Below are 17,121 nucleotides of genomic sequence, written 5' to 3'. Positions count from 1 at the left end.
ATTATAGAATAAGCATTTCCTTATAACATTTAAAAATCTTTATTAACCTCATTTCCAATGCCTGCTGATGCTATAATGACTCAGCAATAACCATGGATTGAGCTCAGAGCTCTATAAATGACTGAAAGCAGGTGGCCTGTTAGGGTTTTCAGTTCCTAGCATCCCAGCTGTTTTAGGTATAACTGGTGGCCTTCGTCTAAATCTTTTCTGTCCCAGCACACCTGAAGGATAGGAGTGGAGAAGGTACATGCACTTGTAGTTTAAGTAGCATCTCGAGGTACTCTGACACACACACCCCCAATCTCCACCCCAGCTTTGAGGATCACTGTCTAAATTCCGTGTTCCCTTTTCCTCTCCTCCCCTCAGCTCCGAGAGAAGCAGGCATACGTGGAGAAGGTTGAGAAGCTGCAGCAGGCCCTGACCCAGCTGCAGTCCGCCTGCGAGAAGCGGGAGCAGATGGAGCGGAGACTGCGCACCTGGCTGGAGAGGGAGCTGGACGCCCTGAGGACCCAGCAGGTGAGGGGCGGGGCGGGGCGGGGCAGGGCCGGGCCCTCAGAGTCTGGCGCATGCGTTCTGTGAACACCACGGAGCCGAGCACCTGCTGCCCGCCAGGCTCTTGCTCTCTGCCCTGAGGATTCAGGGGTAAACGAGAGCTTGCTGTCCTCCGTGGTCCAGCACAGAGGCCAGTGGAGGAGCCAGTAAGTCCACTCACTGGAGAGAAAACGTCTTGACAGGGAGAAAGTGGTGACCCCTGGGGGCTGGGTATGGGGGAATGCGAATGCAGACAGCTTCATAGCGGAGGACATTTGAGTTGGACTTAGAAGGATGAGTTTGTTGGCCATTCTGGGGGAAGCGTCAGAGGTAGAGGAGGAGTATGCATGGAGGAGAGAGATGAGAGGCACGTGGTGGGTCCAGGACAGCTGGGGGCAGCCAGCTGGGGGAGCATACCAGCTGGAGGCAACGGCCAGTTTGTGGAGGGCTTTTGGTCATGTTGAGAGACTAGAATTTTTTTTTTTCCTGTAGGATCAGGGGAGGAGCCCTCTGGTGGTGTCAGAGGAGGGGCTGGAGGAACAGATGTTGAAGTCAGGGAGGCCAGCCTGAAGGCTGTTAGTGTCATCTAGGGTTTAGTGACAGTGGGAATCCACGGGGGACCTAGAACGGGGTGAAATTGGGAGGCCCTGATCATCAGTGAGTTTTCAGAGGTAAAGGACAGGAAGGAGTCAGGACGATCCCTAGAAAATAATATTGGCCATAAGTTCCTTGTCCTTTTGCCTCTCCCTGTTTCTCCTGGTAACAGCTGTTCATGTAATGCAGCTACAAATAAACTCAGAGTAAAACACCCCAGCCCAGGGTCCTCGTGGGCCTTGGCAAGAGGAGAAGTCCTATAGCTGGGCCGGGCTCCGTTACAAGCGGGTCAAGGGCTCCTGGTGTGTCATCAGCCAGCGTGGTGGGCAAAGCCCTCTATGCAGCTGGTGAAGAGTGTGCTCTAAGTTTGGAACCAGGGAAATGCGAGACAGGACTCCATGGAATTATCTGGTGGATAGGGCATAGTGGTTATGGTTGAAACACTTGAAAACACTTGAAAGCATATGCTCTGGCCAGCTCAGCCCTTTCTCATGGCAGCGCACGCAGTTCCCTCTGGGCGTATGTACTTGGCTGGAGATGGAGGTGTTAGCGAGATTGCCCAGAAAATCAAGGAGCCCCCCCAGGCCCCTACCAACTTGGCTTAGTTGATAGCTCACAGGGAAAAGTGAGTCTGTCTCTGGACTTCTGATCCTTCTAACCTGTGCCGCACCCTTTGGCATTTCAGGGCCACCCTTCAGCCATTTTCTGTTGCTCAGTTATTGAGATCTTAAGTTCTCCAACTGGAGGGCAGGCTCTCTGGTGTCTGGTACTGTGCTGGCACCTGGTGCGTATTTATGAGTCTTTGGCTGACAGAATGGGCACATCTCAGTATTTAGAGCAAAAAAGAATGTTCTTTTCCAGTTAATGTGCCACCCACACCCTATAGTTAAATTACTTATACCTGGATCTTCTATTTTGAGTGCTATGAAAACAGACTCTTCATTCATTTCAGCTACTATATATATTCTAAACTGTATCTCTCCCATTGATTGCTTTTGGGATTTATGCCAGTGGTATTGCTGTTGGAGGCAGTACCCTAATGAGCTGCCTTTTTACATGTCTCCTTGCAAAAAAATGTAAGAGCTTCCCAAGAGGATATACTTAAAAATGGGATTTCTGGATAACGAATGCATATGCAAAACATCACTAGATATTGCCAGATCACTCTACAAAGTAAATATACCAATTTATCCAAAATGTATAAGAATGTCTTCCTGTACATTATCATCAACATTTAGTTTTGCAAGATGTCTTTTTCTTTAAGAAAAAAAAGGGGGGATGAAAGAAACCAGACTCAGCTCCATTATCCTTGTTGTGTATCAAGAAGAAATGCGAAGGAAGCATTATCTGAAAAATTTCTCTATTGCCACAGAGGACCACTCCCGTATGCACACTCAGACCCACACACACTCAGGCCCATTTTTTTCCTCAGAGCAGCAGACACAACTTTCCCACTGTTTGTAAAGGATGCGGTCAGATTTCGGCTGCCTGTGGAGGACAGAAGTTTCAGAATCAGGGCTCTCCTGGGGAATTACGTGGCTTGCATTTTGGACTTGTCTTCGGGAGCTGATAGCAGATCCCTAGCTGTATTCGGCTGACATGAGACCAGAGAAGGGGGAAACAATCTTTAAACAGAACTTTGCTGCCCAGCATCTCTTTAAAATAATATTACAATTGTTTTTTTAATGAGAGTGTTAATCTGTCTCCTCTGTTATGAAAGGCACTTGGGGATTTCCCTACTTTTCCCTGCTTTTGCCTACTCATTAAAAAGATGAGTATTATTTTTTATTTTTTCCTTTAATACTTCAGTTTCTCATTTTACCAATGAGCATACATTATTCTATAACCAGAAAAGACAAAAGTGTTGTTACAAAGAAGTCCACCAAAATACCTTAATAGTTCCACGTGGCCGATACTATAGTTTGGTCCAACTCCTGCCTGGAGGCTGTGGACAAGTGTGGCGATCACAGTTCTGCTGGCCCCCAGCAGGGATGACCAGCGTCCACCCTGGAGCGTGGGGTCACCCGAGAAACTCTGCCTCTCTGATCTGCTTCTTCCTATTTAGTCTGAGGAGCTCACACATGATTCCACCCCGGATGTGGGCAACCCACCTCGCACACTGCTCCTTCACCCCGGGGTCACCGAGGCATTTATCTGACCCCATTAGAAGGCATACTGAGGTCACACAAAATAAATAAAGCCCCTTGTCATCTCTCCCCTCAACAAAGCAGTGAGACCACACTGCCTGCCTCTTCCCATAGAGAGTCATTCTGAAGGGACCATTGAGAGAACAGCTTAGAGCACTTTTGAATCGACACCCCACACAAGGACTCTGCCGTAGACCCACGCCAGGACACAGCTGAGCCTCTCCACCTGGCCCTCTCCACACAGAGCCCCCAAGTGAGCTCCAGTTACTCCTGCAAGGTATTCCTTCTGGAACCTTCCAGAAGGGTGGGTAGGCTGGAGGTGAGCAGAGTGGCATGGAATCGTGAACTGAGTCAGAGCATAGGCTCGGGGGTTAGGCTGCCTTCTCCTCCTACTACAAAAGGAATCTTTCTGAGCCTTCACTTCCTTGTCTCTAAAATGGGGCACATAAATTATATTTACCGTATACTTGTAACTAAAAATAAGAAAATCTGCACAAAGTACTTACACAGTGCCTGACACTTAGCACTTGGTGAAGGAAGAATAACTATCATTGTTGTTCTTCTCTTCATTACTTTAGAGTCATTTGATGGCTTAGGGCATCTTTGGTGCCCAAATTACTCCAACTTTTCCAATCCCATTGAAAAAAAAGTGACAAGTGTGGCTGGACTGAGAAGGGCAGAGAGGGAAGATAGGTCAGGACACTAGGACCAGCAGGAAAGAGCAGCTCTCAATGAACAGGTTCTGTTATTAGAAGTAATCTCCCTCTACTTTGGGAGGCAAAGTGTGGTACTTAAGCATTACTAGAAGTTGGGGGGAGGTGAAATAGAAATAATGGTAAAAGAGGAAGGGAAATTAACGTTTTTAAGAACTCACAATCTTTTCTTTCTGGAAAAGAGCTGAAAGTAATTTTCACATCTTACTTCCACAGTAGTCTTAGGAGGTAGAAGAAAGAAGGGGGGAATGTTCTTGAAGGGCAAAACAAGGCCCAGGGCAGCTAAGACACTAGCCCAAGGTCATGTAGCAAATTTAGGCCTTTCTCCCAGGTGAACACGCTGAAGGCAAAGATTTTTATCTGTATTGTTCACTGTGGTATCCCCTGCACAGGGTGCATGCTTAGTAAATATTTGGTGACTAGCTGAACGGGCTGCAAAAGCTGGCCTGCCTGACCCTTAATCTGTTTTTCTGGGCAATGTATGTACCCATTAGACTGTGCTATCTCTGAACTCTTGAGTGTCTAAATTCTTGCATTTATTTAAACAGCTCTTAAGGACCTAAGCAGGTCACCAGCCGAGATGGCAGCACAAGGGATTTGGATAGAAACCATAGATGCCATAGATGGCAGCTAAGTGAGGCTGTGGGATCTTTTTCTTGGAAAGTTTCTAAAAGCAGGGTAGTTTCGCATCTCAGTGGACTGGTTTGTTTGTCCTCCTGCCCTGAGGCTGGGTGCCCGGCTTGATGGGGTCTGTGACTTCCTGTGCAGGCTGATGAGGACAGGTACATGCTTTCCACTGTATTCTGGCTTAAATGCCGGCCACTGGCAAGCTACCACTGGATCCTAGAATAATTTGTATTTGTAGCTTTCAAGAATCAAATAGAAGCATATGGTTTACAAAAAGCCCGTAGGCCTGTTTGTTCTCTTCTGTCTGGTGGGATTAGGTTCCAGCAGTGCAGTTCAAATGCCCAGCTGTTGCTCTGGGTAATTTATGTGGTTCAGGGTGAAAGGTACCTCTCACCTTGCAAACAACTCTGCATTTAAAGTTTGTGATCACTGGGAAATAGGAGGGGAATGCATGTCCCAGGACAGAGAAGAGCTGGGATGAAATCATTCTCCCCTTGAGTAGCTCAGGCCCGACTGGTCTCCTAACCCCGAGTTCCCGAGATGACCCATCTCCACCACTGGCCAGAAGTCAAACCTCCTCGTCCTCTAAGTCATCTGTTTAGAGGAAATAGTATCCCTGAGTTACAAGAGAGAAAATCTGAAAAGTGAATATCCTCAGCTGCTTTGTGTTGTGTTATCTGAATAACACTTCTCTCTTATGGACACAGATGGAGAGGAAGGGCTGGCAAATGAGCTTGACTTGACTTGCCTTAGAGGTTTTTCTGGTAGCACTGTACTTTGGTTAGCCCTTTAAAGTGTATTAAGTGCTTTCATGTTTATTATCCTATTTGATTGCTGGGCTTCCATCTGGGGCAGGTCTTAATTTCTGTTTCCCAGATGGGAGGCTGGGCAAGCATGCCCTTAAGGCATCTCACTCCCACTTCCTGTGCCTTCACATTCTATGCATCTCACTCCCACTTCCTGTGCCTTCACATTCTATCTCCCAGCCTCAGGGGAAGCAAACAGCTGAATCACTTCCTTGAGCTCTGGAGAAAGTGCCCTAGACCAGGAGGCCAAACTTTGTTCCTGTTCTGACTCTTGGTATAAATTAACTGCATGACATTGGACAAGCCACTTCCTGTCATGCAAAGCTGGATATAGGCAGACGGACTCGGGTTTGAACCCTGACCCTGCTACTGATCAGCTTAGAGACAAGGAATAGTTCATTCAATCTCTCAGCAGCTTGGTTTTTCCATCTGTAAAATTGGGGTAATACTCTGTTTTATAGAGCTCCCAGATAATTAAATGAGATAGAGGAAGTGGGGACAGAGGTTAATGGTGTCAGAATCCACCCCCATTCGGGTCATCAGTGCTGGAGAAGGGAGCAAGGGTGTGAATGTGCTGCAGGATTTGGGTGAACCGTGCTTGCTCCACGTGGGTAACTCTGCCCACCCAGGGTCTACTTTATAGCCCCAATTCAGCATCAAGATGTTACTTCTTGGGCTTCCCTGGTGGCGCAGTGGTTGAGAGTCCGCCTGCCGATGCAGGGGACACGGCTTCGTGCCCCGGTCCTGGAAGATCCCACATGCCGCGGAGCGGCTGGGCCCGTGAGCCATGGCCGCTGAGCCTGCGCGTCCGGAGCCTGTGCTCCGCAACGGGAGAGGCCACAACAGTGAGAGGCCCGCGTACCGCAAAAAAAAAAAAAAAAAAAAGATGTTACTTCTTTCGCATCTCCAGAAACACGGAAACGGCCAGCCAGCCAGCCTGCCGGAATACAATGCCCCGGCCCTCATGGAACTCGTAAGGGAGAAGGAAGAGCGGATCCTGGCGCTGGAGGCTGACATGACCAAGTGGGAGCAGAAGTACGTAGAGGAGAGCGCCATCCGGCACTTCGCCATGAACGCTGCAGCCACTGCAGCGGCCGAGAGGTGAGCCCCATGGAGCTGTGCTGCTCGGAAAAGCACAGCTAGAAAAACACAGAGTGTCCAGAGGGGTTCAGGGATGCATCCCAGGGAGTGAGAGCAGTTAAAAATAATTATAGGGCTTCCCTGGTGGCGCAGTGGTTGAGAGTCCGCCTGCCGATTCAGGGGACACGGGTTCGTGTCCCGGTCCGGGAAGATCCCACATGCCGCGGAGCGGCTGGGCCCGTGAGCCATGGCCGCTGAGCTTGCACGTCCGGAGCCTGTGCTCCGCAACGGGAGAGGCCACAACAGTGAGAGGCCCGCGTACTGCAAAAAAAAAAAAAAAAAATTATAAAGTGGCTGTAGTGCTAGTTGGAGAGCAAAGTGGTATAATGTTTCTGAGGATGATTTTGGTAATATGTACCTCTCCTTTGGTTCCAAAATTCTAGTTCTCGACATTTATCTTAAGGAAATCATTATATTATATAAGTGCCTGAAGTTATATAAGTTTTTATCCCAGTGTGGTTGAAAACATCAATACATTTAAAATAGAGTAGAACCCAACAAGAGGGATTCATTCAATAATTTAAACTCCATCCACACAGCGGAGTACTATGTGGCCTTTAAGAATGATGCTGGGAAAGTATACTTTATGCTCTTTTAAACAGTGGGTATGTTTCATGGACCAGACAAGAATATGCAATCCTCATAACAGCCCTGAGAGTGGGAACTATTATTATCCTCATTTTGTAGGTGAAGAAATGAGGCTTAGAAAGATGCAGTAGTTTATTCCAGATCACACTGGTAGTAAGTGTTGAAATTTGTCTGACTTAAAGCCTAATTTCACTTGGTTTGCAGTCGTTTTCTGCTGCTGTCAGTTATCACCTCTGTTGCTTTATTTCCTTTGTTGCAGGCACACAGCCTTAGTTTTTCTTTAAAAATTAGCTCGAAATGCTCGATAATTCACAAAATAATCCCGTTAAGCTCTACCTTTGTCTGAATGAGCAGGTAGTTTCCCTTGACCGCTGGACCTCGCCTGACTTGCGTGACTGTGCATTCTACCAGCCCTGCTTTTCACCCATAAGTTATTCAATATATTGAGCATTGAATTGTTCCTCTGCTGCGGACTATAGGTGTGTGACTGCACCAGCCTTTCTGAGTGTCACTTTATTCAGAAATTACCTAGTTTCTGAAATGGAAATTATAATACTTGACTGGTTATGAGCAGGAAACCAGACCGTATTCCCCTGGCTGAGGACACTAAAGCCCCAATAATAATGTAAGTGCATTACCTTGGAAGCATGACCCAGGGCCTTTATGGGTCATTGTTGTCTCAGCTCTTTTGATTTATCAGATTAATGCATGCTTGAGGTCCTAGGACGAATGGGACTTGAATGTAAAAGAAGTAGGGGAATGAACTGGTCTGAGGCATGAGACTCCTGTTTGGGCACAGGATGGGGGTGGGGGGATGTCGGGAGTAGAACCAGCCAGAGCACACAGGTAGATGGTCAGCTCCACTCACACTGTGCTAGGCCCAGCCTTGGCTGTCATCCTTCGAGCAGGGGAAACACCTCTTGCCCTCAGAGAATAATCCTTTGGGATTTACCCAGCCCTGTTGCTCTCCTCCTCTGCTCTGTTTGAAGTCCTGGATGGATGGATGGATGGATGGGGACCCTTTCCACCATCCCTGCCTTCCCCCATTCTTTGCTTCCACATGTATCTATGGAGCATCTAACAGTTCCATGGGGAACTCCCCTCCCCTCTACTGACCACTGCTTCCCACAGTCTTGGGAAAAATCAGTTCAGAGGAGGTCATGTTTTTAGCTCCAATCTTAATGTTCTTTTCAAAGAAGACCTCTATAGTTTAGCATTGCTTTTCTATTGACGAAAAGGGAGAAAAGGAAACTGAGGAATTTTTGAGAAAGGTCAAAATTCTAAGCTCTTATTGCCTAGATATAAATGGCTACATAAAAATTGGTAAAAATGGCTATTTCCAGCCATTAGTTTTGTGACTTTTCAGCTACTGCTGCATGCTTCATGTTTACAGGCAGTGTGATACTTGTATACCAACTGATTTTGCCATCTTGGTGCATTTTGGCACCACTGACCAGAAGATTGAGAGGCTGGGCCTATTCTGTGTGGGTGGAGCAGCTTTTGAAACTTTTTGAGCATTTCAAAGTAATGTAATATTTTGCTGAGAGTTGTGTGTGTTTACCTTTGAAGTCATTTTCATCTAGTTGTACCTGCCGTCCTTGACAGTATAAACATGAATTTTTAAATTTGTCTCCAGCTCTACGTAAATTCTCCAAAAATAAATCAGTTGAAAATGTTTCTGGCCACTAATTCCTATATTGATGATTTTTGTGTACCATGCAGTGAATTTATAATTTTGTCAGTATATTTAAAGTATATTTTGCTGGCTTTCTGTGTTACTTGGCTTTCTGATTGGTTTTCAATCAGTTTGCACTTAGCCACATTCTCACATGTGCCCTCTTCGTTGGTTTACTTTATCATTCATGTACCTTTGCTGAGGCCTTCTTCATAAAGATACAGGAAACTTGGGAGCGTAGAGTGATGGTTACGGGCACGGACTTTGGAGTCAGAGATATCTGGATTTGAATCCCTTTCCACCTTCACTAACTGGGTGTTCTTGCAAAGTCACCCATTTGTTCATCTGTGAAATGAGGATAGTAATGCCTCCTGCACAAGTTCCTGAGAGAACTAAATGAGATACCTCGGTAGCTTCACCCAGGCCCAGGCATGAAGGAGACGCTCGTTCATGGATAGCTGTTGTTAAAAGAGACAAAAGAAGGGCCCCCATTTTTGCTTTTTTGGGGGTTCTAGAAAAGAGCTGTAAGATTTTAAACATGAGGGCTTCCCTGGTGGCGCAGTGGTTGAGAGTCCGCCTGCCGATGCAGGGGACACGGGTTTGTGCCCCGGTCCAGGAAGATACCACGTGCCGCGGAGCTGCTGGGCCCGTGAGCCATGGCCGCTGAGGCTGCACGTCCGGAGCTTGTGCTCCGCAACGGGAGAGGCCACAGCAGTGAGAGGCCCGCGTACCGCAAAAAAAAAAAAAAAAAAAAAAAAACATGAATATGATCGTAACACTGGAATGTGAAGTTAAAGGGATGTGAAATATTTGGCTGGATGATTTCTTACTAGTTTAAGATTCACTGATCAGAGACATCATTGGGCCTTTCAGCCTAAGACATACTTGGATCACTTAGATGGCACAATTATCTTATTTTTACCAGTCATCATTAATTAGGAGTAATTAAATTGACAAAACCAGTGGCAGGAGGAACAGTTACCTTTGACCAGCAGTTTTCAGTCAGGCATCTGTTCCCGGCTACACTGCTCTGCAGTGTCCCTCTGTCTGTCCCTCCCCTCACTCTACCCCTTCGACTGGACTCTCCAAGGACAGGGTGTGTGTCTTCTTCATCTTTGTGCCCTGCTGCCCAGCACGGTTGTCACTCTGAACGGAGCTGAATCCTAGGCAGGGTCTCATAAAAGCGGTGAGCTCGAATGCAAATGTGAAGGGGACTTCAGCCGGAGCCTCGCTGTCCAGGAGGGCCAGTCTCCATTTCAAGGATTTATTGAGTCCCCATTTGCTGTAAAATACTTGAAATAGCTGCTATATGGGTGAGAAATAGAAATAAAACTTTAACTCTGATTGAGAAAGTGAGAGAGGAGAAGTGAGTATGAAAGATTACAGGCATAGAAATACTAACCATTATGGTAATATCAGTATCCACATGTCAGTAGGTTAAACCTATAGATGTGCAGTAGTGTCCGTATTCAGAGCACGCCACATAGCTTAGAATTCAATGTCATTAGTAGAAGGGGCAGGGAATTTGGATTTGGGGGTTTTATTTTGTTTTCCTTAGATACTATCTTAGTTCTAGCAATTCAAGGAGAGAATTGGCCAGGATTTAGGAGAGGGCAAGGGGTGAAGGAGCCTGTGGAGAGATATTTCTAGTGTGGCACCCTTGGACCCCTCCCCACGAGGACTGGCATCATTCTCGGTGTGCATCCTGTGTTGCCAGGGACACCACGATCATCAACCACTCGAGGAACGGCAGCTATGGCGAGAGCTCGCTGGAGGCCCACATCTGGCAGGAGGAGGGGGAAGTGATGCAGGCCACCAGGAGATGTCAGGACATGGAGTACACGTAAGGGACAGCTGTGCGCGGCCCCCAGGCTCCACTCTGGGCACTTCCCTCAAGACCCCAGTGGGGCCACCAGCCTGATGTTTGCACTCACACTTCAGCCCTTTCCTGTTCTGAACAGCTTCAAGCTTGAGTTCTCCCTCACACCCTGCCCCAGAGAGAAGGGAAAGAGTCTACTCAAAAACGGGCCTGGAGTCTGAAGTCTCTGGGGGCTAATTTCATGTCAGATGCAGGTTTTAAGATGGAGGCTAATAACAAGAATTTAGATGCCCGTGTGTTTTCTGGGTGTCTGTCTCTACAACATTCTAGACATTACCAGCTGGACAGGGGAAACATCATATTCCAAAGTCTCAGAGATTTTGAGCCAGGGTTTATATATTCCAGCCAGAAATAAAGAACTTATATAGCTAATGCATTCTTTTCATGGACTCAACAAGATGTCCAGCGGGCTTGGTGACATAATGGAGCTAGCCTGCCGCCCACCCCCAGCCCTCCCTACGGAGCCCTGGGAAGCTGAGCTTCTCATTTTGCAGATGTGAAAATAGGACTGAGTGGCTGAGTCGTTGGTAAGCTCAGCAGGTTACTATTTGGGCTGTGAAAAGAACTCACGTGTTTTCTGATTCTCATCTTTGACCTTCAGGGAGGAAAACATAGTCTTCTCACAGAAAACCTGTCCGTCTATTTTTTTTTTTTTCCTCAGAAAATAGGGAAGTGGACTCTCCTGAGCAGCCCACCCTGTGTGAGCCTTGAGTTTGTGTGCTTTCCTACTGCTTCTCCATGCCTTCCACTGCCAGGGTCCTAGACACAGTTCAGTCCAGGAGGTCCCTGCTGGGTGGCCATGGTCACTCAAACTGTGTGTCCTTGGGGTCCCAGGACATCCCAGAGTCTCCTGAGGGGCCAGAGAAGGTGCACCCTTTTCAGCTACTACAAAAGATCCGTCTTCTACAATTTGGAGATTGTAACTGAAGACTTACACTGCACTTAACTCTCTGTCCTTGAATTATAATTAAAGTCCCTGGGCATCCTGAGAGAAATGTTCATGTTATTCTAGCCAGATGGCTTTTGATCATGACTTTTGTTTTGTTACACAGTATTAAAAATCTCCATGCCAAAATCATAGAGAAGGATGCCATGATTAAGGTCCTCCAGCAGCGATCCCGTAAAGACGCCGGGAAGACGGACTCCTCCAGCCTGCGCCCCGCTCGCTCTGTCCCGTCCATCGCTGCAGCCACTGGGACTCACTCCCGCCAGACCTCGCTCACCAGCAGCCAGTTAGCCGAGGAGAGGAAGGAGGAGAAGACCTGGAAGGGGAGCATAGGTGAGCCCCGCCCCTCCACAGGCGAGCCCCGCCCCGCCCCTCCACAGGCGAGCCCCGCCCCGCCCCTCCCCCAGTGAGCCCCGCCCCTCCACAGGCGAGCCCCGCCCCCTCAGGCAAGTCCCGCCCCTCCTGAGGTGAGGCTCTGAAGAGAAGGAGGCACACAAACATTGAGAGGCACCTCATCTGGCCAAAGGAGTTCAGACACCCTTGTGAAAGCAGAAATATTGAGTATTCCCGAGTCTCAGTTTACTTGTATGTAAAGCAGAGAAGGATAATCAATCACACTTTGGTGGTGGAAGCAAAGACCACCCCACCAGAGTCGCTGTTAACTATGGGTTGATTCACATCATAATTATCATCATCATTGTTGAAAGTTGAGGTGACCCTTAATGTAAAATGTTCTAATGGGAAAAAACCCAGAGACCTCAGGCCTCTCAATTTGGCTCGGCCCCAGACCAGTGGTAAGACTGCTCCACCTCTGCTTCTGTGTCTCGCAGAGCAGGGCGGTGCCTGGAGGCGTCTGCCCTGCTGTACCCCATGGGGTCATGTCAAGGGCCAAATGAGATAACGGAGAGAAAGCGCTTGGGAAGCAGTGCTCTCGAGTGCAAAGTTCTGGTGGCGGTGGTTTTGTTGGATTGTTGTTACACAGGCAGAATGTTGAGGAGAGGTCTGCAAACGTGGTCTCAGCCGTGAACACGTTTCCTGGGGTGACGGGGGCTGGCTGGGTCTGGCTCGCGCTCCCTGACATCATCCTCCGCTCTTGTCCCCGGCACTCCACACCCCCAGGGGCCTGGCCCTTCTTTGATGCATTTCCCCGGCTCAGAGTGTGTTTTGTTTATCGAAGGAGCAGAGAGCCTGTTTTTTTCAAAACAGAACCCCAGAGGAGCCTGGCTGCTTCGTGCCAAAGGGGATAAGAGCTTCCAGAACGAACGTGACAGACTTGGGGTGATCAAAGACACCCAGCCACAATCTCTGTTTGAAGTTCCCCCATGGGTTACTTCTGCAGCCCCTGCCCTCCAAGGAAGTGCACTTCAAAGAGGACGTGTGTGGACAGCAGCTGGGATCTTCAAAGACCCTCCCAAGGACGCTTAGCTCCCCACCCCAGTTAGAGATCCTTGGAAGCGGTGCTCAGTCAGGCCTGGTAGGGGAGTCTGAATGTGCTCAGCTCCCATAGAAACCTCCCTGGCAGAGGCCAGTCTGTGACATCCAGCCAGGCAGGCACTTCCCTGGGGTCTGTGCCTGTACCCTTAGCATTTGATGTGTCTCAACCAGGCCTGGGAGCCAGAGGGCCCGGCTGCGGGAAGCACTGCTGTGTTCTCTGCACTGGTGTTCCTCCTCGTTACTGTGATTGGTGTCCACGTGTCACAAAAACAGAGCGGGGCCCTCTGAGGTTCCAGGCAGAGGCACACAGTCAATTCGCAAAGGTACAGTGCACAGTCCCCAAAGTGTTTCCACAGTCTCTTGCCTGAGGGGCTCTGGAAGGAGGTAGAGGTGATGACATATACCTTCCTGATGGCTCAGGGGCTCCCAGGTGAGAAGACAGGCCAGTGACTTGGTTCCACCAAACATCCTTGCCAGATGGTGGCTTTTCACCAGACAGGTCGATGAGGTGGAAAGAACACAGGGTGGACTTAAAGGCAGGCACAGCTGGGTTCCAATCCCATTTCTGCTATTGATACTTCTAACTGTGAGATACTTATTTCTCAAAGCTTCCATTTCCTTTTCTGTAAGACAAAGGATAACAACAGGCCCTACCTCATATGAAATGAGATGATGTGTGTGAAGCACCTAGCCAGAGCACCTCGCTACTCAAGGTGTGGTCCTTGGACCATTGGCACCACCCTCTCCTGGGAGCTTCTTAGAGAAGCAGACTCTCAGGCCCCACCCACTGACTTGAATCTTCATCTTAACAATATATCCAAGTAATTGATATGCACATTACATTTTGAGAAGCGTTGCTGTAGACAGACTGGATTGAGTTGCATTCTGTTATGAATGGGCACCTTGAAATAGCCCTGGCAAAGAGACGTTATGAATTGCTGGCTCTTTAAATAAGTGAACAGACACTCGATTGTGCTTACCGCATTTTCTACAGGTTAGTGTTCTGGAGTGCTGGCACTTTTCTGAACGTGGGCCGTATTTCACTGTCGTAACAGTGGCTGTCCTGTCCAGCTTTGTAGGAAGACTTTGAGGAAAAGGGACACCACAGCGCATCATGCCTCCCTTTTCCCCAGCCAGCCCGCCCTCTTCCTGCCCCAGCCTCTCTGCTCTTGGGGCGGGCAGGGAGGGAGAAGAGGGCTGAGTGGTCCTTCCCAGGAGCCCAGCTGGCTTCCTACTTCTTGGAGGACATGGCTCGCCATTGCAAGGATCTCTTTGGGGAATATTGTACACAGCTCTGTGTTGCCCTGACCAGGAAGCCTGTAGGAGACCATCCGTTACCAAGAGTGGAGGGGTATGGGGGGCTATTAGGTAGAGCAGCAGGCTGATGGGACTGTGTCTAGGAGCAGGGAAGCCTTCAGGTTTTCTGAAGCACACAGCCACTGCCCAGGACTAGCCCTCCTAGGCCATGTTAGGTAAAGCAAGCATCGCCTCTAGAACACTTTGCAGAAATGCCCTCACCCCTCGACGCTCTGCCTATAAGGTGCCTCTTCTCCATTCTTCCATAGCACCCTGAGAATAAGAGTATCCTATCATTTGTCATGTTATGTAAGAACCAATTTACTTGACAACTCCTCCCCCGCCCCAGACTAGGTGTTTTGGTTTTGTTTTTAAAGAACGGCATTGAAAAAGCTGTTCTTCCGCTCTCAGGGTTGCTGCTGGGGAAGGAGCCCCACGAACACGCATCCACCCCCGTGCTGCCCACCCCGCCTGCCACAGCACTATCTCCTGCGGCCCTTGTCGCCTCAGCCAGCAGCGCCCACGCGAAGACAGGCAGCAAGGACAGCAGCACACAGACGGACAAGAGCGCCGAGCTCTTCTGGCCCAGTGTGGCCTCCCTGCCCACGCGCGGCCGGCTGAGCGGAACCCCTTCCAACAGCCCGGTCCTGAAGCACCCAGCGGCCAAGGGCACAGCAGAGAAGCTGGGTATGAGGTCCCCACCTCCTCTCACGCTCGCGCCGGGGATCCTCAGCTCTCCCTGGCCTGAGAGGGGGAGGCTTTTGTTGAGCTGGGGAGAGAGCAGGGCTACCAATGAACTCTGACTTTACGGGTTATCTTATGATTATGGTTACCCTAATGCACTTAGGCTTTGTATGCCCTTTATTATTCTGGAATTAAAATGTGTGTAGAGACTCCTAACTTATTACCATTTAAAGGAGTCCACAAGTTGCATCTGTCCTTTTAGTGTATGCTTTGTAACTAGCCCTTCCCCAGAAGGTGTGCAAACAGACCCTCCAGGGGATGTTAGGGAATTAGTTTCCGCCCCCCCGCCCCCAGCATGTTTGGGAGCTGGTACCAGGCACCACCAGGTCCATCAAGGGCATCAGGTACAAGACATTGCCTTACTTGTCAAGGATTCAGGGTCGAGAGCACCTCCTGATTGAAGGAGAAGGTAGATTTAAAGTAGGCGAACTGGCCCAGTACTCAGGCCAGTTCGAAGGAGTTGCTGTCAAATATTTAAGAGAAGACAGCTTAGGAGGAGCTTGGCGATGAGTCCAGAAGTGTCCATGGAAAGAATAGACTTGGCTTTGGACTGTTCGTAGTCATGGGGTGAGGAGGGGGTGGGAGCTACTGGACGTAAATGAATTGTTTCCTCCAAAGGGGTTCCCTGTGTTCATCCTCCAAAATAGACAAGTAAACACAATGTTATTTTCGGAGATTTAATTCTTGGGATGCTCTTTGGCAAGGAAAGCAGGGAACATGTGAGAAGGACCTGACTCATGGCGTGCACTTGGTAGTTTAGAGGAGAGGAGGAGAGCAGGGGTGAGGGCTCCGCACAAAGTCCCGATGCCAGTTTCACCCACTCAGACCTCTCCCATCACGTCCTAGTTCTGTTCTTTGTGTCTGAATCCCAGGGCCAGTCATTCAGCTTTGGTCCACCGTGGGCTGGGCACTACGGCCTTACCTGCGTGTACCGATGGTAAAGGGTGGTACTTAAATGGTTCCATTTTAGAGAGGGCTGGGAAGGCTGTGCTCCTCCTGGGGAACAGGCTGCTAATGTGTCCCTTCTGTTTGGCAGAGAATTCTCCTGGCCACGGGAAGTCACCTGACCACAAAGGTCGCGTCAGCAGCTTGCTCCACAAGCCCGAGTTCCCTGACGGGGAGATGATGGAAGTTCTCATCTAACACCGGCATCCCTGTTGAATTTTGCAACAGAACATTGACAAGCAAAGAACGTGGCAAAGAGAAAGAAAGATCAAGAAGGTTGTGGATGGGAAATCAGGAATGATTTGAACTGATCAGCATTTCAGATTAATGAGAACACTTTTTATAAATGTTAAAAACAAAACAAAAACAGGAGGCCTACATGACTGAAAATGAAGAGGATGTCGTGGATTTTTACTGCATATGGTGGAAGAGAGAAGATGCATGTAGGTTTGGAAACAAAGAAGAAATAGGAAATGGAATTTTTCCGTTGTACAGAAAATGTATCTCTTGGGGAGGGTCTGTGTACACCCATTCTCTGGTTATAAACAGATAAACCTAAGCATGGATCTTCCTTGAAATACGCCCATTCTCCTTGCCTCTTAGCTTGTTTTGTTTGAGAAGAACCTTCTAGAAATCTCGGAGAGTCCGTCTTGATATAACGTAATAATATCACCTGTGCCCTCTATGGGGTGTCCTGTGAATGCGTGTGGGTGTGGCAGGGAGGAGAAATGTCCGGGGTGATGGGGAATTTAAAAGGCCATCTTCACCTCATTACCTGCTTGGTTTGGACTTCTTAGCTTTTCTGGATTGAGCAGTATTTTCTAAACAGGATGGGAGCTTTCTGGTCTTGGTGTGCATCCTCCCTCACTTCTCTGAGTTCATCTCTGTCTCTGCTTCATACTCTTTAATTTTACCCTTTTTTCTTCTTCTTTTTTTTTTTTTTTTTCCTTTTGCAACAAGCCATTGCAGAATTCCTTTGTTCTGGGGTTTATCAGAGCAGTAACTGAACGGTCATCATTCATCGTGACCAGTGGGACAAAGCCATACGGTGGGTCC

General features: G+C 48.6%; 1 protein-coding gene across 2 annotated transcripts in view; it reads left to right on the top strand.

The window, feature by feature from the left end:
* The window catches only part of AMOTL1 (angiomotin like 1), a 103,266-nt gene extending 86,623 nt beyond the window's left edge, over window positions 1-16,643 (top strand). For both annotated transcript variants that reach the window (XM_082627834.1, XM_082627833.1), the window contains exons 8-13: window positions 367-516; window positions 6,329-6,519; window positions 10,539-10,664; window positions 11,753-11,979; window positions 14,788-15,063; window positions 16,157-16,643. In XM_082627834.1, coding sequence (XP_082483960.1) covers window positions 367-516; window positions 6,329-6,519; window positions 10,539-10,664; window positions 11,753-11,979; window positions 14,788-15,063; window positions 16,157-16,263 — 1,077 coding nt within the window. In that variant the 3' untranslated portion in view covers window positions 16,264-16,643. The remainder of the gene's footprint in view (window positions 1-366; window positions 517-6,328; window positions 6,520-10,538; window positions 10,665-11,752; window positions 11,980-14,787; window positions 15,064-16,156) is intronic.
* Window positions 16,644-17,121: the final 478 nt, after the last annotated feature.

Source organism: Mesoplodon mirus, assembly GCF_964341445.2.
Source record: "Mesoplodon mirus genome assembly, chromosome: 7".
Taxonomy (NCBI): domain Eukaryota; kingdom Metazoa; phylum Chordata; class Mammalia; order Artiodactyla; family Ziphiidae; genus Mesoplodon; species Mesoplodon mirus.
This window is presented reverse-complemented; position numbering and strand designations above follow the sequence as displayed.